The following is a 26329-nucleotide window of genomic DNA, read 5'->3' on the forward strand; positions in this document are numbered from 1 at the left end:
CATATTTGTTACTTTGTTTAGCATTAAAACGAAGGTAGCAAAATATGTGCAGGCGTGAAAAATATGTTTATTTTAGTCCAGGTATAATTGTGAAATAAGTGTACAAAAATTGATCGGTTTTTTCATTTAAGCTAGATCATTTTTTTTGAAAAGCATAGATTGAGTAATGGATTTAAAAATCAGGTGGAGTCAAATTAACGACTTTTTAAAACACTGAATTGTATGTTCATTATTTTAAATGCATACATATGAAAGTGCAGTATATATACATGGGTGTATTTAGAAATATGGTGAATGAATGTGCCGGCCTAAATCCTCATGCTATTTCTTGAAGAGTACTTTTTATATTACTGTGCCGATGACCCTTTATCCGCACTCACTCTTCTCGAGATCTTGTTGAAACCCACCAACACTGGTTCTGTAGTTTTTCAGCCTCCACCAACATCCACCATTTCCACCATTACACAATTTTGCTTTGTAAAACATGTTCATAATAAAAAAAAAATACAAGATATCTAATCGAAAAAGATTTCTTTATTTTGAATGTGAAATCAAAGATGAGGTATGATGTAGATCGTCGCTTTATGGAAGTTGTGTTTTACGTTCTGAAATACCGACATTGCAGGGGCGGCGATTTAAGGGACCATAGAATGAGGGTTTTGTACAATGTCGGTATTTCAGATCGCCAGACACAAATTCCTATAAGGTGATTGTTCTGTCTGCTACCTGGTCTGTGATGATACGATTAGTGCACATCCAGAGCAATCCAGAGTTTGCGATGGATTCGTAGAGGTTGTTTCTTGGTTTTTTGTGGTTCCTTGTTGATTTCCTTATTTTTGTTTACATTTTAGTTTAAAAATGTTATAGGCTTTTATTTGTTTCCCTAAAATTGTAGAGTGTTGATGAAACAGGGTGAAAGATGAAAAACGCGAAAGCTAAAGCAAGGTAATTGACGCTTTATTAGGTTTGATTTGATTGTACTTGTTGCTTCTGTAACTGGGAAGGAACTTTGATGTTTATCTGTCTTTATTAATAATATTGTATTTTTATTCTTTTGATTGAAAAAAGCAACGTCTATTGTTTGAACAACCAAAATCTCATCAGTATTTTTTTATGATAAACAGAAAACTTACATTTAACCTGGAAGAGTATTGATTTTTCTACTTCACTTACATGTAAAGAGACCTGTGAATTTACTCGTTCACGTTTGGTTATTCCTGTTCATTTCTGTTTTATATTTATGATTATGTAAACTAATTCTTTCAAATGTATTAATAATATAAAATATATTGTTTAAGATTTTTATGTTTTTTTGCATCTACATTATTATATTTATTTTTAGACAATGTATGGAACGTTTTGGAGATCAAGGAGGATATTTTGATGTTGTTGTACGTCCGATGTTACAACAAGGACACGAGGGAGAATTATGCGGATGGTTAAAAGAAATGAGTTTAATTAGGACTGTTTCTACTTGCCCCCATCCTGAATGCAAAGGAAGGAGTCTGGCTTGGAACCAAGCAAGAATTGTAGATAAATATAGTTGGTCTTGCCCTAGTTGTACAAGGAAACAATCTATTAGGGAGAATTCTTTTTTCTTTGGAGTTAAATGTGACCTGAAAATGTGCCTTCAATTGATATTAGGATGGTGTCAAATGATACCTAGCGAACTCACTGCCAGTTATCTAGGTTTGTAATAGTTGGATTAACATCTTATAGTACATATATAATTTAAAATAACTTTACTATAATTTTCTTTTCAGAAATAAAGAAACACGTAGTTAAAAAAGTATACGAAAGATGCGACGAAGTTTCTGAAAATTATGTAGCAAGTCATCCAGAAGATTGGGTTTTAGGAGGTCAAAGTGCAATATTAATTGTAGATGAATTTCCTAATGGTTACATGACTGAGAATCCATCTGATATAACTACCGCTAAAAAACGCAATAATAATTCTCATACAATAGTATGCATAGCCGAAGCGAATACTATACCAACTCGCATGTGGCTGCATATGATTGAAGCACTTCCAGAGGTATTCATAGAAATATTATTTTCACTTTATCCTTTTTTTCTTTCTAATATTATGCTTTATTTTAGCCAGTAAAAGTTGAGAAGATGCAAGGAGATGGTGGCAAATGTGACATGGTTAAAGAAGCTTTGAAAGAAATTACGAAACATACTGCTCCTGGTAGTTATATTGTGGCAAATAGCCGAGCTCGATGTTGTAGTTATGAATCGTTACAAGAATTAAAGCAATACAAAGTGATTAGCGTAGAACAATTACAAAAGTTCGACCCGCCTGGTAAAAACAAACTCCTCAACAATCTAGGTATGTATAGCTCGTGTTTTCTCAGTAGTGCATTGATATTAATAAACTGATTTGTATGTTAAGAAACGATTTGGCAAACCGGGGTTGAAGTTTGTGAAGAAATTCAAGAAACTACCCATACCTTAGGACAACGTATAATATCAAAGCATTTATGGAGACAGAGATTCGGTACGTCTCCTTCCATGGCATTTCAATATATGCTTAATCATATTGCAGAATGTTATCGCTTTGTTTAAACGATTTTATCGTAATATTTTCGCTAATGGTATATTTTTCTACTTTGACAAGCAATATGAAGTGCTAGTGAATAACTTTTTTCTGAAAACTTTTTAAGGTAATATCTTAAAATGAATTACTATTCTATAAGGTAGGATATTATTTACCAACGGTATCGATAATATCCTAACTGCACAAGTTGCACAAATGGCCTTATTAAAGTTTAAAAAAATGAATTACTTATAAGCAAAGTATAAATACTATAGAAAATATTTTCATATAAACGAAATGACGTTTTATTGAAACACGCATTTTGTGTCTTCCAAATATCAGAATGTAATTATTTCTGAAGTTAAATGTTTATAATAATCGTTGATTAGTTAGAGCTATAACATTATACAAGATAAACTCAATTCTGTTAAAGCACTTTGAAAGATATGGGTTCACTTTTCATTTTTATATGAATTTAAATTGATAAACTAATTAATGAAAGACTGACGGTGATATTGATATAATATCAAGTTGCTAATACATCTAAAAAAAAAATCGATAACGTTTATCATAACGTTAATACTCAGAATTTTTTCATAAAATGTTACCCATTCAAATTGTCTTGTAGAAAATGAACTAATTTAAAGAGAAGTACATAATACCAGGTGCAATTAGTACCAATATCGTTTTGTAACAGTTGTAATATTTAGCACTGAACTTAAATTTTATCCAAAGTTTTATGACAGTATTACTCTGAATAATATACTGCAAATTATGTTTTAATGAAAGTGCACGTTTATAACTTGTTCAGATTGTAGTTGGTTTTCTTCCGAACTTAAGCTGAAATCCACCGAATCGGTGATATTGAGTCTAGCAGTTTATGTCAGCTTGTGATAAAACCGACTTTGTGATATACAAACGTTAATTTTGTTCGTTTCTCGAATCATGTCAACAGAAAGAATAGACTATCAAGGTTGTAAAATTTTTGAGAAGTTTTTGCGAACAATGTGATAATTACGTTACTTCATACGGTAAAAATGGTATATTAGAAGTTGAAAAGATAAGGAAATAATCTCTACGTTATAATTACGTATATTGAAATTATAACCGCGTATACTACGTATTTTTTATTTAGATAGTTGATAATATCGTTTTTATTGCATTACATAACGATATTGAGAAATACAAATTCTTCATTGAGAATATTTTGATTATGAAATTTTTCATATTTTTGTAATTATTAATCATATAGCAATATTGTTATTATTACTGTTAAATAATTACAATATAAGTGAAATACATTTCATATCAAATTGTAATGAAAGAATTATAACTCATGTATTCATTGAAAATTGACATTTAAGTACCAAATAAATTGGTAAAACTTAAATCTCCTGTTTGTATCGGGATAAGAACTGTTTACAAATATTTTCGTATGTATCTTTATTTACAACAGATAAAGATCAAGAATAAAGTATATAACAAAATATTTTTTAACAATTGTGTACATAAAACTTTTAATAAAAAAAATCATGTAAGAAGTATCGGGCTTCTTTATATTAGTTTATTCAAAATGAGATTCAGTACGAAATTTCTCGCTACATTTTATTCTTTTGTTAGTATTATATCAGAGGTTTTGATATTTTCGTTCATAATTTGCTTGTAATCGTTCTGATCTTGCACCATTCTTCGAAAGACTCGATATTTCTGGTTATGATACCTTAAAAAAAAAAATAAGAATAGTATATTTTACGTTGCACGAATAATAATAGAGATAATCGTTCCCTCGCTTACTTGTGACATTCATTTTTAGGTTTTACAATATTTGCTGATCCTCCCATTGTTTTAACAGCATCGTAAATAGTATGAAATTTCCTAGCTGCATAAGATCCCAGGATCGCAGCTCCTATCAATACTGATTCCTTTTCAACCGGGCAAAGTACAGGTAAGCCTAATACATCCGCTTGTATTTGAATAAACAGCGGATTTTGGCTTAGACCTCCGCAAACTAGTAAGGTTTCTATTTTATGACCGGCATCCTCTAGTGTTTCCAAAATATATTTTGTACCATACTGTAGAGGAACATAAATTTTACTCTGTTATTATCAAAAACAAGTTAAAGACTTAAATATCGCAAGTATTCGTACCGTTAATGCTTGTAACGTTGCCAAATATAACAGTGCCAAATTTTCTTGATCAACAGACAAAGACAAGCCCGATATCTACACAACATTCAGTTAAAGACAAATAACAATCAAATAATTTGTATGAAACATAAGAAACGTTTAATGTTTTTACCATTCCTTTAAGCGTTGGATCAGCTAAAGGTGAACGGTTTCCATGAAAATCAGGCCAAACATGAATTTCTTTTGTCAAGTAAGAAACATTTTTCAAATTTCTATGATCTGCCATTGTTTGTAACAATTCAGACAAGTATTGTTGTATGTGTCTAAAAACAAAGTTCAATAAGTTTCTTTTTATCCTCCAAATTTTTAATAAATCAACTTACTTGTTTCCACTTAATCTTTTTAGGATCCCTGGTGTCGCGGGATGGGTATCAATTATATGATCGAGTAATTTTCCAGTAGCACTTTGTCCTCCTTCATTCAACCATAATCCTGGAATCATAGCACTGAAATATGGTCCCCAGACACCTTTTACAAATAGTTTCTTTTCATTGACTATCATGTGACACGTTGATGTGCCACATATTAATGCTGTAAGTTAAACAAAATATACAGTCAGAAAAATATAAGTATAAAGAATGATCAAATGAATGGTACAAAGAGAAGAAATTACGTGTACCTAATCTATTTTGTAAATTAACGGGTACACCAGGAACAGAACAGCCTATCATACCAAGTCCTCCAGCATGTGCATCGATAAGGGAAGTGCCCACAGCTGTTCCTTTTAGAAGCCCCAATTCAGACGCAGCTTTTGCCGACAAACCATGGTCAACCGGATCACCGGGAGTCCTCACATCATTACCTTCGTATCAATAGTTCTCTTTGTTAAAATAAAGTAATTTCATATTATCTGTCTAAACATAAAAGACATCTTGTTAACTTGTTAACGCAAAATCTACGTATTCACAAACGAAATAATTTCCGTTTTATTTGTGGAAGTTAAATTAGATTTACCTGAGCAATGATAATTTTCACTAACACGTAAAACTATTATTAATACCTATTTTTCTCCAGTTATCTTTTTTCAGATCTTTCAAGTTAATTTGCTCAAAGAACTCGTCGTTCCATCTGTTATTACCATCCTGACTAGCACTGTAGTTCCACTTACACACCAAAGAGCATAGAGATCTGAAATGAGAGATCAGAAAGTTATATTACAGTGCACAAATTTTACATTAGTTTATAATCACACATGTACCTGGACTCAGAACCTGTTGCCTTCCATGTTAAGAAATCAGGCAGATCAAAAAGCAACGCCGCACGATTCCAAGATGAAGGTAGATTCTTTTTAAGCCATAGCATCTTGGGTGTTTCCATTTCCAGTGATACTTTTCCACCAACATACCGAAGCATTTCATGACCTTGTGCATTAATAAAATCCGCTTCCTCCTGTGCTCTATGGTCCATCCATAATACAACATTTTGTTTATCTTCACCTATATGAAAATAACAGGTAAATATTCCATTTAAGTGTAACAATACCTTCAATTTCATTTCATACCTGTTGGACTCACTGTAACTGGTGATCCTGTCTTGTCTATTGCTACCAGTGAACAAGTAGCATCAAAACCAATACCCTTTACATTGTCTGCAGAGATATCAGCTACAACTGACTATAAATCAAACTAATTATTATATACCAATATTTAATTACAATGGACATGCACTTCTAAAACTACCTTTACTACATGGCAGACAGCAGTCCAAATATTGTCAGAAGATTGTTCATAGAAATTTGGAGCAGGGTGAAAAATTTCAAGAGGACATGTTGCTAATTTCACTATCTTCCCTTTCGAAGATACCAAAGCAGCCCGAGCACTTCCTGTTCCTACGTCTACACCCACAAAGTAATCCATATTCTACTTTTTAAAACAGTAGCTTTGATGTGTATCGTCAAGAGAAACCAACTGAAGGCTGAACTTGGAATAGGATCATTATGAGCTGCAAATAAGAGTACATAACTGTTATCAGTAAGTCTTTACTGTAATCATAGGCTTAGTCTTTTAATATCACATGACCCTCAGATAACTCTTGTAGCAATAAGAAACAGTGGGCTATGAACATCTTATTGCTGCATAGTTCTTCTAATTCTAATTCATAAATACAGGGAGAAAAGTAGATAATTATTAATACAATTTTTTTATATAAGTAATTGATTAAATTTAGGAATATATAATATGTTAGGCACTATACGGAAACTTTAGATCGATAAAATTATAACGTTAAAAAACGAACTGCATTACGTAAGGATAACACGTAGATCCGTATAAGGAAACATGTGTGCATAAAAAATTCTAAATGCGTTACGTTGATTAATTATATCACACGTTCGATGGATTACCTGGTCTTTCTTTCAAAAAATTCCATTAATCTTTTAAGAAACGAATCAGAATAAAATAGACAAGTTATTATAACGTTATCGATATATTCAAAATAAGAAATTATTTATTACATTGTTAAAAAAGAGTGTTAGAACAATGTTGTGTATCATACGCACGTGTATGACTGTATTTGACAGCGACCTAGCTGAACCTTATGTATTGGGTAATCGAAGTTAACGCACGTGGTAATAATTTGCATGTTATATACACATTAAAACGTATAATTGATACATAGTACATAATTAAAGGACATAAAGTGATATTTAATTTGCATAATTAATGCCTGTTTGGTCTTCAGGTAACATTCTTCAGGGACCTTTGTACTCTTGCTTTACATAACCTAAAACATGGTTCGTTTTAAGAATAGGTAATGAAATTTATCATAAACATTTCTATATAGGTATTTATAATAAATGTACGACGAACTGATCTTTATTTTATTTATTTAAAAAATTTACAATCTGTAACATTAATTCTCGTAGGTATATAACATTTGAAATAACTCTTGGTGATAAATCTGATAAGCCTTTTCCCTTGAAAGTTACAACTTTACATAATGCTATTCAACAAAAAGTTCAACAATTATATGGCGATTTTGGCACTGCAGCAATAAAAGCCGGTTTTAATGGTAAACAAAAATTTGCATATTAAATGTTTCAAGCGAAACGAACAGTTCTTTCTATTTTTGTAATCTTTTAGCAAAATATTGTAATGCACGCACAAAGATTGCATTGGTGAAAACCAGACATGGTCCACATCAATTTTTATTGAAATCAATTCCAGTTATAAACGACATTGCAGGACGTTTAGTATCGATAAAAATACTATATGTCGGCGCGACATTAAGGCATTGTTTCCTTTTTATCAAAGTAAGTAAAGAATTACTCTTATTATCAAAAATACAATAATCAATTATACGTGAATCTTTCAGAAATATCAACAACAAAAATTAGAACAAATATGGTATACTTTAAAAACCGATATGGAACGAAAAAAGATGGAAGAGACTTTAATGACGTTGACTCCAGCCATGAAAGATTACACATGATAAATTGTAATCAAAACATTCTGTATTTGTAAATATATAAATATTAGAAATTTAATAAAATAATGTTCTTAATTTAATTTTCAGAAACAACAGAGCATCGTTTATCGTTTCGTATTTCCACTCGTTCCGCGGTTTAAAGTAGGGCGGGAACATTTGAAATTTTCAACCACCACCTAACGCGATGGGCGTTCCGTCGTTCCGGTCCTTCGCGCGTCGCGGTTACCAGTTGATGAAGGGTGCGCGCAGGGGTCGTTACATCCCGTCGCCAGTTGTCGCTGGCTGTTGCTGGAGAGCAGATCGCTCCCGTTCCTTGAGCAAGGCGACGGTGATCTGTATGGATATAGTTTGCAGTCGATCCGTGAAGGTGCTCTCAAAGTGGTGCGGTAGTCGTGTGTAGATCGTGTAAACTCTGTAAATCGTTACACGAAACTAAATATATTTGTGAATTGTATTTCATCGAACGCGAAACGTTCTATCCGAGGGGTGTTCGATTGAATCGAGGGAACCGTGGAATTTTCTACGAGAAATCAACCCGGTACGCGAACCGATCCTTCCTCGGCTCCAGAATAAATGTGTTTCCATCGAATTCGAGGAAGAAGCATCAACTAGGAAATTGAGAGTTTCTTTCATCTCACGACGAGGATCCAACGTTTTGCTTAAGGTAAGCGTGGGAGAAAGAGATAGAGAGAGGCAGTGCCCTTCTTGTATAGGTTATCGATTTCGTTCCGTTCCGTTCAAGGGGATGCTCTTGGAATTCGCTCGTACAAATCTATTCTTTGTTTGCGTTTTAACAGAATATCGGATCTCGTTAAAAGCCGTTTCCTCCTCATTGCTTCGAATGGAATGATCAATTCGTGAAATCACTAGCGTTGCATCCTTTCTAGATTAGATGTTATCTCTTGCGATTTGAACAAGCGACAAGATCCTCGAGTATCCGTAATTATTTCTATTCTAATTATTAGACAGTTAAGATACAGCGATAACGATCTAAGTGTACTAGTTTCTTTCCTGTAGCGTTAATTACGATTCAGTAGATAACCGTATCGGAATCGTATGTATCAAGCGGCTATTTGAATTTAATCTTCAATTATTAGAAACGGATACTTTTGAGAAATCATTTTTTATGCACCATGGCGGGATAGAAATTTGAAACGGGCCCGCGACACAGAAATAGCGAATTTCTAGTAGCTCCGAATCTCGAGTATTTTATTTGGAATTCGTTTACGAGCGTTGCGCACGTCTCTCGGAAGCTGTTCTAACAGATGTCATTCCCGCTCTTATGCGGTAGTCGCCTGGGACCAGCGAAACCCTTTTTTTGTTCGAATTCCCCTCCCGAATTACAATACTCTTCGTCAGAAATAATATCGCGGTCATGCTTTCAGCCGGGAGTCGAAATATTTTCGTTGTAATTATATTAATTCGTGCAAACACGAGGGCTCTTTTCTGCCGCACGCACCAAGTGGTGCGTGAAGGGTTCCTTCACCCGATTAGCTCGATGTTCGAGACGACTATCGATTTGTTAATTAACCTATGTTCTAAGTTTGAATGGCTGCGGTAATGTTTTCTGTCTTCTTGAATTTATCCCTAGTTAACCCTTTGCACACTTGTATCGGCTGTCGGCTTGAACGGCAGACTTACAAAAAATTGAATAGAATAATTAACCATATTAGAATTTAAGCTACATATACGTGGAAATGTGTCTGGCTTCGTTTACGGGAAGCTGGGATACGCGTTTTCACGCGCACGAGTAATTCCACGATCTTTATGGAGGCCATTCGTTAGACCAAGTTTACACAGTAGGACGAGCTGGCCTACGGAAAGGGTAGATAAGCTCGTGTAATCGTCAGCGATAGAGTTCTCTAAAACGACTTAATAGAACTGATGTTCTTCTCTAAACGTGTCCGGAAACGAAACATTCATATAATTTATATTATTCTTTTTTTAATAACCTAATCATTTTATCATATAAATTATAGGTTATCTGATTTATGACAGATCGAAAGAGTATCGAGATTAATCGATTACAAAATTGATAATCGAACGGTTTCAAAGATGGCGCGAATTTTTAAATTCCTAATAAGATCGCGGTCACGTGATCGTGACCGTAGGATATTTAATATACTTGACTTTTTTTTTTACCATTTATTACATAAACCCTAGACTTTCGCAATGGATCGTAAGTAGGGCATAAGGATGAATATTACGTAATCTTTAAGAAAGCGAAGTTATTTGCAGATTATATCGTTTATTTCGATCGCAATTTCAGGCCATCGAATATAACGAGACATACCTTGCCTTCGTTCGAGCGTTCCAAATTTTTAATTGCTTTTTTTTTTAATATGGTCGAATTTCTGAAAAAGAAAACGTATAGTGGGGTTTAAAAAATATTTCAAATAAAAGTTCGTCAGAGACTAGAGAAATTTAAAGATTATTATTGGGATCCTTTTCTTTTTTAATAAAAAGTGAAGGTTCCCCTTTTATTTTTGTAATGTTCGATCGGAAAAATAAATTCTATACACACGGAAAGGGTGACTTTCCTGCGAATCTATTTTGAGAGCGTAAATCATTCACACTGTTGAGTAACTGGGACAGAAATAAGACGAAGTGTTAAAATATATGTGCGTAAAGCGGTGTATGACCAAATTGCTTTCCACTTTCAACGATACAACGTTTCATTGCTTTCTGCGGTGAAATCACTTAAATTACGTAAATCAATTAAACATAATTCCTCAAATTCCTTTAAAAAAATAAAAATAAAAATGTAACCCGTATCATATCTATACTTTCTATAACGAAGGAGAAAGTGATACAAAAATTAAAATATTAGAAAATCGTTCAAACTTAATTGTACTTTTTTTTTATTTGATTACAATTTTTAAAAAGACGCATATCGTACGAGGCGCTTTAATTATATTGACTCAGCAGAATTTAATTGAGGCTCGAAAGCTCGGTCGGAGTAAAAGGAACCGCACGGTAAAAGTAGAACTTTCTTTCTTTCGTTCCTTCTCGAGGTCCCCTGTCGAGTGTACGTATAAACGATACTTGTTTAATGTTTATTCCGGACGAGAATAATTTACGGGTCGTGCACGGCTGCTGCTGAATACGGACTTCCTTGCCTTTAGCTTAAACGTTTGACTCGGGATCGTTTCTTCAAACGGATAAATTGCTCATCCGTATTAATTACTTAATTTGAATTAATTTTCTGATTTCTTTTTTTTTATTAGCCTCATTAGAAACACCGATGGATACATTTACACGAAAGGGAAAGAAATGCAATCCCATTGAAAAACAGGTCGACCGTTAAAAATGAATAATAAGTATTGATTATTAACGACGTATGTATACGTCGTCCTTGCAACGATTAACAAGATAATACATGAATAACGAGGGTCACCGTGTCACTAAGAGTGTAAAACTCTTGTACACGCTCGAAAGGGTTAATCTACCCGTGCGATCCGTGTTGAAACGCTTCCCATCCCACGCGATCGGTTCGTACCTTCCTCCTACCAATGATCACACTTTCCATAAATGAATTATTTTAACCCAGCCTCCTCTCGAACGTATCCGGCAATAATTCGATTCCGTATACACGAGCATTGATACCATCTTTAGGATGTGAGAACACGGCCTAAAAAGCTGGGAACAATGTGCAATTATTTAGTCGATGTTGATCTGTAAGAAAAGCAAGCGGAATGCGAAGGTGGCATTCATACTTTGTGTACGATTCCCAGTATCTTTATTCGATTATTGTACCAGAAAGGATAAATCATGAAAGTACAGTTTCTTTCGTCATTGTTCCCTGAGAAATGTACTAAAACGTGACACCGTGAAAGCTTGGGCTACTTTAATTATTCCTGGACGAAATTAAAACGCGCGTGGTGAGTGACAAGCGAGACTAATTGCACCCCTTGCAGTTTGCGCATATGTAGGTACAGCCGCGGGCATGGGTGTTTTCTGGAGGTACTCTGGAGTTTTTGGTACTCCAAGCTTTCATATTTGGTGTTCTGGTACTTCAATCTTTCACGTTTCAAGATTTGCTACTCCAAGCTTTCATATTTGAAACTTTTATATTTCAAGCTATGGTATTTGAAGATTTCGTACTCCAAGGTTTCATATTTGAAGCTTTCGTACTTCAGGCTTTGCTATCTGAAGCTTTCGTACCTCAAGCTTTGGTATTTGAAGCTTTCGTACTTCAAGCTTTGCTATTTGAAGCTTTGGTACTTCAAGCTTTGGTATCTGAAGCTTTGGTACTTCAAGCTTTGGTATTTGAAGCTGGAATACTCCAAGCTTTAGTATTTGAGGCTTTGGTACCCGAAACATTGGTATTCGAAGCTTCGATCGTCTTAAGGATAAAGGAATCGTGTTTCTGGAATAGGATCAAAAGAGGAAGCGACTGTACTCGGGTCAGAGGATGGAGAATAATTTGAACAGTACGGTAAATATATCCGCGAGCCGGACGAACCCGAGTGCATGCCTAATCTTGAGCCTCACTTTCAGAAGGGAGACTACCGCCTTCTTCGTCAAACGAAGAAACGCGACTCCGCTCGGTTTGGCTGGCTACTCTGCATTCTACAGAGGCCATTTACCGGAGCTTTCGGCCTCGGTTAGGCGAGGTTAGGCAGCTCAGGACCGGCGTACTATTATTCATCAGCCACGTGGCCAATAGAAATAGACGATCGTAAACGGTTGGCACATCGAATATCTCTTGGCAGTTTAAACATCGTCAGGTAGTGCGACAAACTCTGCGGCTCGAAGCATTGGTAAACTAAACAAAGGGCCATTTTCCAGAAAGGATCTCAGAGAAATCGAGCAGCTGCAAAGTAAGAACATAAGAAAATATTTAAAAAACCACTCGTATAAAAATGGCAAAAGTTGAACAATGGAGGTGAAATGCGGTTACCGTTCAGCTTTATAACGCGGACAATGGATATAGGCCCGTGACGATGGAAATAATCATTAGACGAGGGCCCGCAAGTGATCCTGATTGTTAGATACCAAGACTCGAGAGTACATCCCGCCCCCTCCCACTATTCATGAATTATGCAAACTACTTTCCGCTCGTATTATCTTCAGCTATTCTCTGCAGTATGTTCCCATCGTTGACCGTAAGAGAAAGCGCGGCAAATTGTTTCGAAGCAATAAGAGAACGGTTCAACATCATTTTTTCGTGAATAACTTAGGTTACCAAGGTTTTGGAGCATTCGAGCATAGAATATCGAAGGCTGTTCGTGCGAATCGAGCCGAGTGTACGGCGTTTAATTATTCCCTTCTGCGTGTACGATGACTCAATGACGGCCACATGGTGGGTCACCCCCAGGGGAACGATCGTCGTGGGGATTGCATCGAGGGTGAACGTATGGAGGGCCACGTGTGTACTGCAAGCCAGATAAATCTACTCGCGTTAATCCTGCCACGTATTCGTTCTACACGCTCGTAACGTCGGGTTAAAGTAATCCCCGACTGTAATATAAGCAAAAACTTCGACGAAAGGCTTTGCGAAAATATTCCCTCCTGTCTCGTTCTTCGAGAGTAAACGCAGCATTTTACACGTGAGATGGCAGAAATCGTACCAGCAGTCGATTCGCGTATTTTCTCGACACGTTCGTTCGAAGCGTTTCTGCTTTTAACGCTTCCAGATTTACGCATCGACCGACGCGTAAATCAGTCTGGAATTTCTCACTGGTACGAGCTGCGAATAAGAAGCATCTCCCTCGGTTTCTAGGTTTCGCGAATCAATCTTTCATTGTTTATTAAGAGGAACAATCAATGAACTTTTGTTGAGAAGGTATTTTGCAATTGCTAAATATTAAATAAAATATTTTACTTCAATTTCTGATCCGACCATCTTGTAGCTCGATTTTCTCTTCGTTTTGAATTTCAATTTACACGTTGGCTAAAATGGAAATTGGAAAAGTCGGTCGCACGCGTCATTTATATAGTGTCACGATCAGAGACCAAGTCCCTCGACAACACTTTAAGACGATCCGCAAATAACTCGGAAGGAGAACCGTGCCAAAGGTTTGGATTTTTTTCAGTCGAGACACGTGGAAGAGCAGGCATTTTTATCATGGACTGATAGGAGACTTCCATGTCCCGTGCTAATTATACCGCCTTCTTTCCGCGTTAACGAACCTTTGTAGCTTGGACGTTGAAGAATCGTGTCGTTAGTCGTTACGAGGATCACCTTGAAACATTTCATCCGATGAAAAATGTTGGTATCATTTTTATATTTATCGGGTATTAATATTCTTCAGGGGGAAACATATTTAACGCGCTCCAATAAGATCGAGTACTCCAAGCTTTGATATTCTAAGCTTTAGTACTCCAAACTTTGAGATTCTAAGCTTTGTATTGTAAGCTTTAGTACTCCAACCTTTGAGATTCTAAGCTTTAGTACTCCAAACTGTCAGATTCCAAGCTTTAGTACTCCAAACTGTCAGATTCCAAACTTTAGTACTTCAAACTTTGAGATTCTAAGTTTTAGTACTGCAAGTTTTGAGATTCTAAGCTTTAGTATCGCAAGCTTTGAGATTCTAAGCTTTAGTACTCCAAGCTCCAGAACACCCAAGGAACACACACCCACATAGAAAAAGAAACAAGGGGATCACGTACAAAAGCTATGCAAATGGTACGTCGCGTACAAAAGAATCGTAATAGAAAGGAAGTGACACGTGTTCCATCCATTATCACGTGCCACTAACATACACAGTTCATTTGATTCGATTAATATCACTGTCGCGTTGTTGTTGTTGATCGCAGGGAACGAAATTCGGTGATTTTGATCCCTGTTAGCCGTCGAAAGGAAATCCTCCGGTGACTAATAATAGAAAGACGGTGGGGTAGGTCAGGCAGCTAGACGTCTTATGGAACATGGATTAACGAGGGTGACGAGGCACGTTCCAAATTTAATTTATTCTAGTAATTAAACAAATTTTAAGACTCCAAAGTTTTCACTTTTGACTCTTGGCTGAATTTTCTTCCTTTTCATAATATAAACTCATACTCGGCATGCAAAGAACGCAGTCTCGTTTAGTATTCGCCATGGCAATCCCATTAATCGTCGAAAGGGAATCGTAAATGTGTATTCGAATCTTTTGATATCAAACATAAAAAATATGATAAATGTACTTGCTAATCTAATACAATAAGCTTCATAGAATCTCTAATTTGTCGGCGGTAACCACAAATAACGAACGTCATCGATAAATCGTTCGCCAGATTGAGGCAATTAGTTGCCTCTTCGAATACAAATGAGCCGGCACGGAATCAAGGGGGAAAACAATATTCCAGGCATCGTATGACTCGGCGAAAGCGGCAATTAATCAATGGGTACGTTCGAGGATAAAACGGCGGAGTTAGGTGCTCTCTGCTGGTACAGGAACAAAGAAGAGGCAGAGCGATTTCGCGGAGAACGCCATATGTTACTTGAGGGAACAGGGAACTTCCGTGGCGACCAAAAGCTACTCGAGACTATCTCGAGTGTCCACCAGCTTAATGCAAACTCGTTGAAAGCTTCTCTTACCCTGCCAGATGGCTTCGATTTTCCTTGCTTATTATAATCTTTAACTCTTTTTTTTATTATTATTAATTATGGGAACGTAGGGGAGATCGGGGTGAAAAGTAACATTGTAAATAATTCAAAATCTATTACAGCTATTATCACAAATTTTGGATATATTTTGATAACAATATCATTAAATCGTCGTTCAAATTGAAATTGTTACTCTTCACCCCGATTTGTCCTACGATTATAGGAGGGAAGAGTTGGAAGGTTTGCAAAAATAATTCCATCAGCCTTGACGTGTCATTCGTCGCTCTGTTTATTGTAATTCGATAGGTAAATCGATGCTGTTGGTCGGTTGTTGCATAAAAAATTGCACTACTCTCTTACGTAAGGTTCAGCTCGATCAAACATCGAGATTATTCATAGCAAAGGAACCTCGTTATTGATAACCCTTTGTCAGGAATATCAAAAGGAAAGGTCATCGATCTCTCCCTGTTTCTTACCGTTTCTCTCTTTGGTATTGATAGACACCGAGAGTTCATTCCTCGTCTGTGCAGCCGCGTTTCGATCGTTCGTTGCGCACCATCGATCCATGTTTGTTACCTTTTTTGGTCACCTTCTCGCGTGGTTGGGAACTTTCGTCGACGGATGATGTAACAGAGAACCTCGCATCATCGCGTTCGCGAAGATCGTCCGGGGATCGTTGACTCATTGGGTTCTTTTGCTCCTCTTCGCGATCATCTTTCGCCACTGATCGTTAGAAACTGGGTTAGAAAAGAGCTGTAACCCTTTCAGGGAAGTTTTCTGCACTTTTTAGACTTTTGGGGTTTCAAATTATATCATTTTCATGGAAACAATTAATAACGAAGAATCATTTTATGGATCAGAGATACCATTTCGTGACAGAGAAGATTGACTTTGAACGTGGCCTCTGATAAGAATAGGCAGACTAGTAATACTATCTGCGAACCTCCAGGTGCGAACCACGTGTTCACTGGGATACGTTTCTTCTGCATTGCGGCTGCCTCTTGTTTTATACTTTGAAACTGTAAACTTCGCAATTGCAGTTGATAAAAAGCCCCCTTTGGGCAAGGGAACTTTCGTCCCAGACAATTTTCGCTTCCGTTTCAGAGTATTGTCTGCTCGGAGATGCACGTGGCCTCGTTAACGATCCACCGTCTCGTTGAGTTCGGGGAGAAGTTTAGAGAGCCTTCTATTCATCCCCTCTGCATTTCGTTAATTGCATCCGCGCCGATCGACCCCCCTCTTTTTCTCCCCTCGTCCTTGCTCTTTTATTTACCGAGTTCCATTTTTAATTTTCAGAAAATTATTTTTATTGCGGCTTCGGTGAACGGTTCGCGAATTTTCTTCACCCCAGGTGCGCTCACCTGGTACCGTTAGGGACGGAACGATCGTTTAGGGTGGTCACGCTAGGGTCTGGGTTACGACACGGCAATTACTATCGAGTTGGTACCGGCATACCTAAACCGGTGATCATAAATTTGACAAATTCTTCCGATGGAAATGGTGGATCCAGGTGACTTTTCCTCCTTTTCAATGATAGTAACGAAGCAAACCGAGTTTTCTCGGGCAAGAAACTTGGCTAACGATCCCCGTTTGACCTCCATTACGACTGGCGACCTTTGCGCCAACGAAAAGCTGGGTCAGAGCCGGATGAAAGCGTTGAATGGCGCGGCTTGAATTAATGAAGGAACGAACGTATCCGTTCGCGGTGCACAATACCGTGACCATCTAAGGCGTTCGTCATGCGGACGGAAACAGGCGCGATGGGCTTCCCCGAAATTTCGTTACTTTTGCTCGGACATTGATACCTTATCAACGATTATCTGTCGATAGATTCTTTTTTCTTTTTTTTCTTCAAAGTGTTTGTAGAACTCTCGATTCGTTTCAATGGCGATACGTTATCTGTGGCTTTTAGTTGTTATTCAAGGGGGTTCCAGCGGGACTTGAATCTTTACTGAGATCACGAGGCATAAGTAATAATAAATTAATCTTAAGAGGAAAAAATGGAAAATAGCTCGTTTTGAAAAAGGCCTTGAGGCGGCCCTGACTGGGAGATTAGTGACACGACGAACCCTAATTTTAACTAATTGGGCTTGAAATCCCTTTCGGCCTCCCGGGAATTTTCTCCAATTCCCCGATGGCCAATTCGTCCCCAGAGGTTTCTCATTTGAAGAAATCAGTTTGCAACAGTTTGGGAGATAATCGCGTGGATAAATTAAAATAGGACACACTGTATATTCGTGACCTAGTTCGACGAAAAAACCTTTGGTAAACGTTCGACTATTGCATGCTCCGAACGAGCCACTCGACGAGTTTGTGGGTATTGGATGTTTCGAGACGATTTATGGTCGAGATGCGTTTCTCTATCGATCAGACACGGTTTCCATGGAACACGGATTTTATTTTTAACATTGGGTTTGTTATTACCGTAACATTTAAGTGACGCATGCTTTTGCAAGCGAAGCGATAGCTGTTCGCATGAAAAATATTTCGAAGGTTAACGTTTAGGAGATTAGAGGCGGTTTCAATAATGTCTTCTCTTCGATATTTGTAAATTTTTTATTTCACAATCCATTCAATAAATTAATTATAAGACGCGTCGATCGATAAGCTCGACGAAATACTGTTTCGTTATTAAGTTGACTAATGATGTAGAAATAAATAGAATATTTAATAACTATTAACCCATTTCATTATAGCTTCACAATGCCGACGTTGATTATGTGAGAAGAAAAAATACTGATGAATCGTGTATAAATATGGCTGATCATCGGCGTAATGAACTTTTAAATAATCTAGAAAATACATGTAACATTGAATATGTTATCTCACGCTCAGGTTCATTAGACACGCGTTTCCTTCGAAAGCAATTGATAAATAATGATTTTTGCAAAAACTTGAAACTCTGGAAACACGTGTTTCACAATAGGAACTGTAGTTAAAATCACGCCTCTAAAGCATTACAGCGTTGTTTTAATACTTGTTATTACAATTAAAACATTTCACTTGAAAATTTCTCAAATTGACTGAAATTCATTTTTAACATTTCATCTTCCAAATTTTTAGAATTACCAAATGGCAACAGTCTGTTTCTAATTTCGACCCCATTCCAAGTCCCCAATATAATTATTTCTCAATGCATATCTCTATTCATCAAGTCACATTCACTTTCATTTAACCTCGATCGTGGTCTTCCTCTGTTTCGGCACGACCTTCACGAAAGAGGCACCATCGAACGACTTGACCACCTCGTTAGGACTCGCAAACCACTTCTCTATAAGTTTCTCGTCAAATTGAAACGTGGTGACGATCCTCGTTCTCTTCTTCTCTTTCCCCTTTGCTTCCTTTTCGGCGTTCAAAACGTTCTCCATCTCTTCGGCACCCTTCGGACACCCTTTCTTCCCCCCTTCGATTTTATCAAATTTATCAAAGGGTTGCTCAAACTTCCGGCTCTTGGTCCTCGATTCACCGTCGAAGGTAATTCTTCCCCCATCGCCGGTGTACTTCACCTTGTCCTTGATGGATTTCGCACCCAACAGCACCCGCCCGCCATCACCGGTATACTCCACCTCTCCCGTGTTCTCGTCTATCCTCAATCGACAACCATCGCCGATGATCTTCACGCTTCCAGAATTTTTATTCACCCTGATGTTGCATCCATCACCAGTGATCTCCAGAATTTGTTTATTCGAATGGAGTTTCAGGGAGAGACCGTCCCCTGAGATCTTCTTGGTGGTTGGCTTTTCCATGCCCATTCTCTCTTACGTTTTTGGATAGACTGGATGATTTTATGGAAAATCGTTAGACTTTCAGCAGATTTCCTCGTTAGATATCCGCAATAACGAGAAACGCTATTCCACTGAATTTGTGTTTCCTGTTGGCAAGTTTTCCCCTTCTTGGAATATCGCGACCGAGTCTCCCGATTGAATTTCTTTTTTAATATTAAAATAATTTAACTCTTTAACAATACTTCGGTTGCTGTCGCAGCGAGGAACCGAGCGATACAACATCGGTAAGAGCGTCGCGACGCCGTAATAACGCTGACGGTGCTGGTTGCCAGCCAATCGGCCTCGTCGCTTTCGGGACTTCCCGAGACCTTCCAGCCGCTAGAGTGTTTTTAGAGTTCTCGGTCGCGATCCGCGGCGATTATCACGGTCAGGAACGGTGATCGCGGTGTCGTGAATCTGTATCTCTCTCGTCGTCGACGAGTCTCAGAAACTCTTACTATTCGGGGACTTCCACTCCCATTCGAGTATCTTTCACCCAAATACGAGTGATAAAGAAATATCGTTGGTATTTGAATGAAAGTTACGAGTAGTCCGATGTAGATTAATCGGTATGGAGGGGATAATTGTTCAATGACGATAAATGATGATAGCCAACACTTGAAACGCGCTTTGCGCGATTGAAGAGTGTTAAAAAAGGGGAAGACCACCGCTCGGTGACGCGATGTTCTTCGTCAATTACTATCAAAGTACGTAACGACGTGCGAGAGAGATAGAAGAAGAGGGGAAAGAGCGTGGGAGAGAGAGGGAGATATCGAAAGATCAAAGGCGGAAGTACCGTCATTCCGAAGCTGTTCAAACTATTTTGCAAGCAAAATTAACTGAAAAGGATGTAAATCCTTTTAAGCGGAAGTCGCAGAACCTAGGGCCGGCTCTGAGATTTCGGGGGTCCGAGGCGAGTAGCTCAAATAAAACTCTTTCTTGCATTCTTAGTCGCAAAATCGTGTTATGGGGACCCTGGCAGAACCATAAATGGATATCTGAAAAACTACGTCGAAACGATGTATCGATTTATGTTTTTTGCGACTTCCGCGAAAAGCAATTGGATCCACTGAAAATTATTGTAATAATTGTTGCATAACTATAATAGCTCACGTTGGTGTACACGTGCCTCGTTCGTGGCAATTTGCCGATCGAGTAATTTCGTTTATCAGGAAGTTGACCCAGCGATTGGATCGAAAATGAATCTTTCATGGTCCGTGAAGATTGCCAGCCTCCACCGCGTGTATTTTCATTTCAGCCAATTCATAGAAGGATCAACGAGCGGATATTATTCCTGTTAATCGAATATCACGTTGATTGCTGTGCCACGGTGAAAATCTGGATTTTAATTGCTTCATCGATTCGATGTTCGTCCATCGTCAACCGGTCAATTCATCGGTTATAATTTTCTTTTCAGAATGCCCCCGAAATGAGCGTTTCGTCGAGCAAAGAGCCAGCGAGCCTCGAGATGGACACCCCTCTCGAGGAGAATAGCCTGAAGGTGTTACCGGTGCAGAACGTGGCCAGACAGGATTCGGGTGTTCCGGAGGATCTAGCCTCGCCGATGGTCGACACCAGCAAGCTGTTACCCGAGGAGGATGCAAACTCGACGATAAACAGCGACTGCAATATCACTGTAATCCACGTGACCGACTCCGAAGCAGCGAAATCGGATGCGGCTTTAAACGGCGACAATAGGAAGGATTATGCGAACGAGGGGAAGGACAGCAAGGATGGTAGCGATAGCGGAGTAGAGGGCTGTGCTGTTGAAGTTCCCAGGGTAAGGTCATTTAGAATATAATTTAAAATAAAGAATTTCTGTTAATTCCTGGGATTTCGGTTTCAGGTACGAAGTCGAAACAGTATCGACTACGCGAGTAGTTGCGGTGGCCTGGACGAAGCATCCTGTGACTCCAGTTTGGTCAGTTGTTGCTCCGTCTACGAGGATCCTTGCGCCACCTTACCCGACGACGTGAGATTGACCACCGGCGAAGGTACCAGCGAGGGTGGCAGCGAGAGTTCCTCGATTGCCGGCAGCGTATCCGCCCGTGCAAACAGAACGAACGTAAAGAGAACCGTAGCCGCTTCCGGCGCCAGCAAGAAGAAGGCTGCGGGCACTGCAGAGGCTCAGAAGAGCACCAGAGCGAAGCCGGTACCTTTGAGTACCACCTACGCGGCCACTTCTCAAAGATCCAAGCCGCGAACCACGACTCCAAGGAGTATCCTCGGCAAATCGCAACCCGCGACGAGAGACAGGGCTAGATCTAGGGAGAAATCGACGGTCAGAGAAAACGCGGGGGAGAACTCGTCCAGTAATAATCGCGTGCCGATGACATTCCGTGCAGGAGCAACCCCTATGCCTCCGAGAACAAGGACCAGACCTATTCCCGATTCACTGCCATCCATACTCACCACAGAGATCAACAAGGACCTGGCGCAACGTGGACGAGGTCAAAGTAGTAGTTCCAGGTCTAGAGGCGGTTCCAGCACTCGCGGTGCTCGGACACCGAGTTCAACGCCGTCCGAAGAGGTTCGAAAACCTTTGACCGCAGCCAGAGTACCTTACACGGGTCGTACAGACCCTGCGAGATTCTCTAGAGTCGACAAGATGACCACGAGTATGGATAACAAAGCGTTGGACACATATGCAACGTTGCCCAGAAGGAATAGGAACAAGATTGGTATTTCTAAAGTGAACGAAAAGACGGATGCCAGCACCAGGAGCAGATCAGGAAGCAGGGACGCGAGTTTGAATAGATTGACAGAGAAAAAGATGAGTGGGAAAGAGTCGTCAGCTCACAAAAGTCTACCGCCTTACCCTAGACACAAGATCGCGGAGAGGACGCGTATTTATCACGAGACGAGCGTGCAAACTGGTCTGACCGGTCACGACATCGAGAACGCATTGTCTGGGATACCCAGCGCCGTGCCGGGGCCGGAAGTGGTGGAGAGATTGCACGAGGGCTGCCAAACCGAGGGCACGTGGGAGGACATGCAGACGATGCAGACCGATCTGAAACGATTGAACGAGGAGACGTCGAGTCAGAAAGTGGAGAACGAGAAGCTGAAGACTGAGATCACCGAGGTGAAACGTTTGCTCAAAGAGGAACAGGCTGATCACGCATTCGCCAGGCAAGAACTGGACAGAAACGCGCAACGTGTCCTGGCCATGTTGGGAACACCGCAATCGGAACACGCAGGTGATTCATCGTATCTGTATCTAATTAGGTTGTTCCAGGTCAAATAGTCGATTACGAAAGGGGTGAGGTCTGATATGATTTCATGGCATAAAGGTATCTTATGCCACGCCCGTTTGTAGCTCGATGTTTTGGAATAGAAAGTAATATTCTGAATACAAAGGGGTTAGAAACAATGGGCGTCCCACAGCGACTATTTCATCTCCAACAACTCCATGGCTTCTCTTTTAGTTGAACGTATAATTAACAATCATGGTTTATTCGCAGAAGGCAGCGATAGTTTCCTAGAACTCGAGTGTCATTTGCAATCCTCTGGACAAGTGGTCGCTAATCAACAAATAGAAATAGCTGATTTACAATCTTTGTGCCGTATGTTGAGCAGGGTAGGTTACATTTAAACTGTACTTATATGTAACAAGTAGTGACTATTACTGAATTATAGGATTTGGAGAAAAGCTTAGCCGCTCAGAAAGCCTTACTACAACAACAACAAGAATTAGAAGCAGAATCGGCTGAGATGCAGGACTTCCTTCAAGAGGAGAAAGCTACTTTGGCAGATTCTTTGAAAGAAGCTGAAGCAGAGGTATTCTTCTTCCACAGATTTTTAATAACTCTTTGAAACATCGGTGCAATTAATCCCTCTGATTTCTAGCTTTCGAAGAAGGAAGAGCTGTTAGTGAAACGTGAATTAGAATTAGAAAGGCAAACGGAGGAATGCAAGCATTTAGTAAGAATAAGCGAGCAACGAAGGTACGTGTACAGGATGTTTGTATAAACGCTAATCTAATCGTTAATATGATTATTAATTAATTTGTAGGCAAGAAAATTTATCAATGGGCATGAAATTAAACGCGGTCGAACGACGAAGCAGGGAACTGCTACTCACGCAAGGTGCTGCCGTTTCCGGTGCTGCGGTTGCACTTTCCGCTCTTGGAACTAGATTAGAAGGACTGGTAGACCAATTAATTAATACCTACAATATCTCGGTGAAGGACCTCGAGGTGGTGCTTAACAATTCTCCTTCCTGTCCGTCGTTACATTCGTTTTTTTGAATATTATTTTAATAACATGAAGTGATGTTTATTTACAGGATGTGATATATCACAATGAAGCGTACAGCAGAAGCAACAGCAGCATCGAATCGAGTCCTGTTAGTTCAAAGCACAGTCTGAAAGAGTGTACTCCTAGTCCAAAAAGCGGTTCCTTCGTTTCCGCTGTGATCGGGGCAATCCGGAACGCGGCGACGCATCCTTTCGCAACGAAAAATACCGATAAAAAATCAACGATAGACTCGTCCAATCAGATATACAAAGGTATATAGTGTAAACTCCATTTATCTTGAATTGTTATTCAGTATATTGCATTGTTTTTCATAGAATTGAGCATGGAATCATCATCTGACTTGCTCGACTTCGAAACCGAGCCATGCTTAATGATGGAAAGCGTGTTGGAAGATGTTCCTTTGCCTGATACGTATTCGCACAACATGGTATCGAGCAGCGATTCCCTTCGTAGAGCTTTGAGCTTCCCGGAAACCGTGGACGAAAGTAATCTTAAGAAAACACGAACGAACGACGAGTGTTCTAGCCTTACGAATCTCACGCAAGCTATTCTCCATCGTCGTAAGGTAGTAAAGAATTAATGAAATGCGAATAACAGATTATTATTCATTGTGTATGTTTTATAGGTGGAAAACGAAGAAGACGAAGATTGCGATTCCATTAGCGAATCTGACACCGGTACCAACGATGGTCCTCTGGCTTCCGATTACTGTCCTGCCGTTGGTCTTGTTGATCAAGTCATTGACGTAGATAATCTTGTTACAAAATTACTAAAAGTATTACGAATAATACAGCTCGATAACGATACGTGTATACGGGAGCTTAAAGAGGAGAAGTGAGTTATCTTTATTAAAAATTGAATCAAGGGAACAGCGACGCTATACGATGATACGTTAATTTCTAGATCCGAATTAGAAGCGAAACTGGAAGAAACCATTACGGAGTTAGAAAAACTACGGAAAATCGTGGACAGTTTGCATCAGTCTGAAGAAATCTTAAGCAATACATCGGACAGAAGGCGTAGCGTGATGGAGAATTGTCGTCTGTTGATCAAAGAGGTAATGGCCGGTGATGTTACCGACACGTATCTATGAAATGTTTCTCGAGTGCCGATCTAAGAATATTTTTAATCAACGATTGACTTTTCAAACAAGATGTCAAATGGAATAATTCCTCTGTAGGCGGGTAAGGAGGAATTAAAATTTGACGAGCCCGCAGTTGGTAATAGTAGTGACCCCGGAGGAGAGTGCGAAGATCTCAACGCGAATGCAGCGGCTCAACTTTCTTCCTGAACAAATATTCCTTTTCTTTTCCTCTTCCTATTTTCTCATTTCTATCATTCTTTTCAACCATGTACACTTCTCGTTCGCATAATTATTCATTGTCGCGGGTGAAACGAGACAACGTTAATTAATTTACGTATCGTCTTGAGAAACAGCTAATGGCCTTGCGACCTGATGTACATGAAATCCTCGTCGAATCATGCCAATGCGATTAGATAAATATCGTAGTCCGTAAATTGTAGACATTTTGCTTGTGTCCAAGTCATGTACAGCTTTCTTCGTTCCGTCATAAGGAAGTTATTTGTGCGCATTGCTTTCAGTATTTTATCGTTCAAACGTATCGCGCGTGTATACATGTGTAACAGTAAATTCGTCATAATTTTCAAAATTGAATACGTAGCCTATGGATTCGATCATGGTCTTGGTATTCAATCCTTTCATTCTAGCATTGATCATAATTTAAATCATTATCATTATCCTTGCATAGCGTTCATTAAATTGATAGTTATTTATCCAGCGTTAGAATTAATTGCGAATATCAATTGCTTAATACGTAATGGAGAACAGCAAGGAATTAATTAATTGCACTCAACGATTGAATTTCTTCTGCCCACCGAATGCATTTCATCGTGCTATTAATAAGGAACGTTTACGAGAGTATTAATTTCTGTATTATTAGAGAGCGGATAGGTTGTAATGTACCTTAAAAAAAAGAGAAACAAGTCACTCGAATTTCGCTTCATCGTTTGTTAAACGTTAAGAGATCACCTGTAATCTTCTAATGTAAAACAACAAACAGGGTACATTAGGTTTACGATATATTGGCACATATTGGCAAGTATGAATCATTCGAATGATCATTTGTCGATATTCTACGTGTTTTGACTGTTTCAGTTAGAACAGGTTTTAAATGTATCGACTTTTAACGAAAATTATTGCCGTATCGAGAGTGAAGATTAAAACAAAAAAAAATAATAAGAGAACACAATACACATACACGTACACACAGAGCTGCTTTCTATTTTAATGGTGAGATATATTTGAGAAACATATTCTTGTACACGCTTCCATGATTCACAATTATCCGTCGTGTAAGTTCTCGAGGCATTGTATATAAGTGAACATTGTGGAACTTACTTTTTTTAATCTAATGCGTTTAAAAACGATCTTTTTTTTTACATAACGTTTCCTTCCTTTCTTTCAATGTTACTTATTATAAACTGTATCTGTATAGTTCGCGTGAAAGTCGTCGTTTTGACTCCCTTTTTTTTCTTCTTTTCATTTCCTCCTCCTTTTAATGAAATAACGATTCCACCCAGATGATATATATTCTGAGGAT

At 38.6% G+C, this 26329-nt stretch overlaps 5 protein-coding genes across 10 annotated transcripts; 3 read left to right on the forward strand and 2 right to left on the reverse strand.

Annotated features, from left to right (window-relative positions):
* Positions 1-32: 32 nt before the first annotated feature.
* On the forward strand, positions 33-4028 carry LOC114872886. The gene is made up of 6 exons (XM_029180615.2): positions 33-792; positions 896-945; positions 1343-1689; positions 1764-2035; positions 2101-2332; positions 2396-4028. Exons 2-6 carry the CDS (start codon positions 920-922, stop codon positions 2566-2568), a joined length of 1050 nt encoding a protein of 349 aa, XP_029036448.1. The 5' UTR covers positions 33-792; positions 896-919; the 3' UTR covers positions 2569-4028.
* LOC114872881 (FGGY carbohydrate kinase domain-containing protein) lies at positions 3966-7152 on the reverse strand. 2 transcript variants are annotated; one of them, XM_029180609.2, is made up of 11 exons: positions 7067-7152; positions 6405-6666; positions 6227-6338; positions 5924-6161; positions 5726-5853; positions 5345-5527; positions 5049-5256; positions 4838-4988; positions 4687-4761; positions 4334-4611; positions 3966-4259 (listed from the first exon to the last, which is right to left on the reverse strand). In XM_029180609.2, the coding sequence occupies exons 2-11, from the start codon at positions 6579-6581 to the stop codon at positions 4145-4147; spliced, it is 1665 nt and encodes a 554-aa protein (XP_029036442.1). In that variant the 5' UTR covers positions 6582-6666; positions 7067-7152; the 3' UTR covers positions 3966-4144. The 2 variants fall into 2 exon arrangements, with proteins under 2 accessions (XP_029036442.1, XP_029036443.1); XM_029180610.2 differs by lacking the exon at positions 7067-7152 and adding an exon at positions 6859-6914.
* Positions 7153-7200: 48 nt separating this feature from the next.
* Positions 7201-8231, forward strand: LOC114872891 (ribonuclease P/MRP protein subunit POP5). Its single transcript, XM_029180620.2, has 5 exons — positions 7201-7291; positions 7405-7473; positions 7589-7734; positions 7806-7975; positions 8038-8231. Exons 2-5 carry the CDS (start codon positions 7454-7456, stop codon positions 8152-8154), a joined length of 453 nt encoding a protein of 150 aa, XP_029036453.1. The 5' UTR covers positions 7201-7291; positions 7405-7453; the 3' UTR covers positions 8155-8231.
* Positions 8232-8244: 13 nt separating this feature from the next.
* LOC114872879 lies at positions 8245-26168 on the forward strand. Of its 5 annotated transcripts, XM_046288853.1 has the most exons (15): positions 8245-8815; positions 12530-12589; positions 12652-12881; positions 12943-12974; positions 20867-21229; positions 21296-22649; positions 22914-23029; positions 23089-23229; positions 23299-23396; positions 23464-23650; positions 23737-23959; positions 24023-24273; positions 24334-24542; positions 24612-24765; positions 24889-26168. In XM_046288853.1, exons 5-15 carry the CDS (start codon positions 20879-20881, stop codon positions 24997-24999), a joined length of 3195 nt encoding a protein of 1064 aa, XP_046144809.1. In that variant the 5' UTR covers positions 8245-8815; positions 12530-12589; positions 12652-12881; positions 12943-12974; positions 20867-20878; the 3' UTR covers positions 25000-26168. The 5 variants fall into 5 exon arrangements, with proteins under 5 accessions (XP_046144809.1, XP_046144808.1, XP_029036437.1 ...); XM_046288852.1 differs by lacking the exons at positions 12530-12589; positions 12652-12881; positions 12943-12974; XM_029180604.2 differs by lacking the exons at positions 8245-8815; positions 12530-12589; positions 12652-12881; positions 12943-12974 and adding an exon at positions 20640-20779.
* LOC114872890 lies at positions 18228-20338 on the reverse strand. Its single transcript, XM_029180619.2, has one exon. The coding sequence runs from the start codon at positions 19435-19437 to the stop codon at positions 18853-18855; it is 585 nt and encodes a 194-aa protein (XP_029036452.2). The 5' UTR covers positions 19438-20338; the 3' UTR covers positions 18228-18852.
* Positions 26169-26329: the final 161 nt, after the last annotated feature.

Source organism: Osmia bicornis, chromosome 15 (assembly GCF_907164935.1).
Source record: "Osmia bicornis bicornis chromosome 15, iOsmBic2.1, whole genome shotgun sequence".
Taxonomy (NCBI): Eukaryota; Metazoa; Arthropoda; class Insecta; order Hymenoptera; family Megachilidae; genus Osmia; species Osmia bicornis.

What these genes read in the sequence shown, in the direction of transcription:
- LOC114872891 (XM_029180620.2), top strand. Translation starts at nt 7,454, where the DNA reads ATGGTTCGTTTTAAGAATAG. An exon ending in ATGGTTCGTTTTAAGAATAG is followed by an intron (nt 7,474 to 7,588) that starts GTAATGAAATTT and finishes TAATTCTCGTAG; the next exon opens with GTATATAACATTTGAAATAA. An exon ending in ATTGTTTCCTTTTTATCAAA is followed by an intron (nt 7,976 to 8,037) that starts GTAAGTAAAGAA and finishes TGAATCTTTCAG; the next exon opens with AAATATCAACAACAAAAATT.
- LOC114872890 (XM_029180619.2), bottom strand. Translation starts at nt 19,437, where the DNA reads ATGGGCATGGAAAAGCCAACCACCAAGAAGATCTCAGGGGACGGTCTC.
- LOC114872881 (XM_029180609.2), bottom strand. Translation starts at nt 6,581, where the DNA reads ATGGATTACTTTGTGGGTGTAGACGTAGGAACAGGAAGTGCTCGGGCT. An exon ending in AGTTACAGTGAGTCCAACAG is followed by an intron (nt 6,162 to 6,226) that starts GTATGAAATGAA and finishes ATTTTCATATAG; the next exon opens with GTGAAGATAAACAAAATGTT. An exon ending in AGATAACTGGAGAAAAATAG is followed by an intron (nt 5,528 to 5,725) that starts GTATTAATAATA and finishes ATTGATACGAAG; the next exon opens with GTAATGATGTGAGGACTCCC.
- LOC114872886 (XM_029180615.2), top strand. Translation starts at nt 920, where the DNA reads ATGAAAAACGCGAAAGCTAAAGCAAG. An exon ending in ACTCACTGCCAGTTATCTAG is followed by an intron (nt 1,690 to 1,763) that starts GTTTGTAATAGT and finishes TTTTCTTTTCAG; the next exon opens with AAATAAAGAAACACGTAGTT. An exon ending in CAAACTCCTCAACAATCTAG is followed by an intron (nt 2,333 to 2,395) that starts GTATGTATAGCT and finishes TTGTATGTTAAG; the next exon opens with AAACGATTTGGCAAACCGGG.
- LOC114872879 (XM_029180604.2), top strand. Translation starts at nt 20,660, where the DNA reads ATGGTCCGTGAAGATTGCCAGCCTCCACCGCGTGTATTTTCATTTCAG. An exon ending in ACGTTGATTGCTGTGCCACG is followed by an intron (nt 20,780 to 20,866) that starts GTGAAAATCTGG and finishes TTTTCTTTTCAG; the next exon opens with AATGCCCCCGAAATGAGCGT. An exon ending in ACCGCAATCGGAACACGCAG is followed by an intron (nt 22,650 to 22,913) that starts GTGATTCATCGT and finishes GTTTATTCGCAG; the next exon opens with AAGGCAGCGATAGTTTCCTA.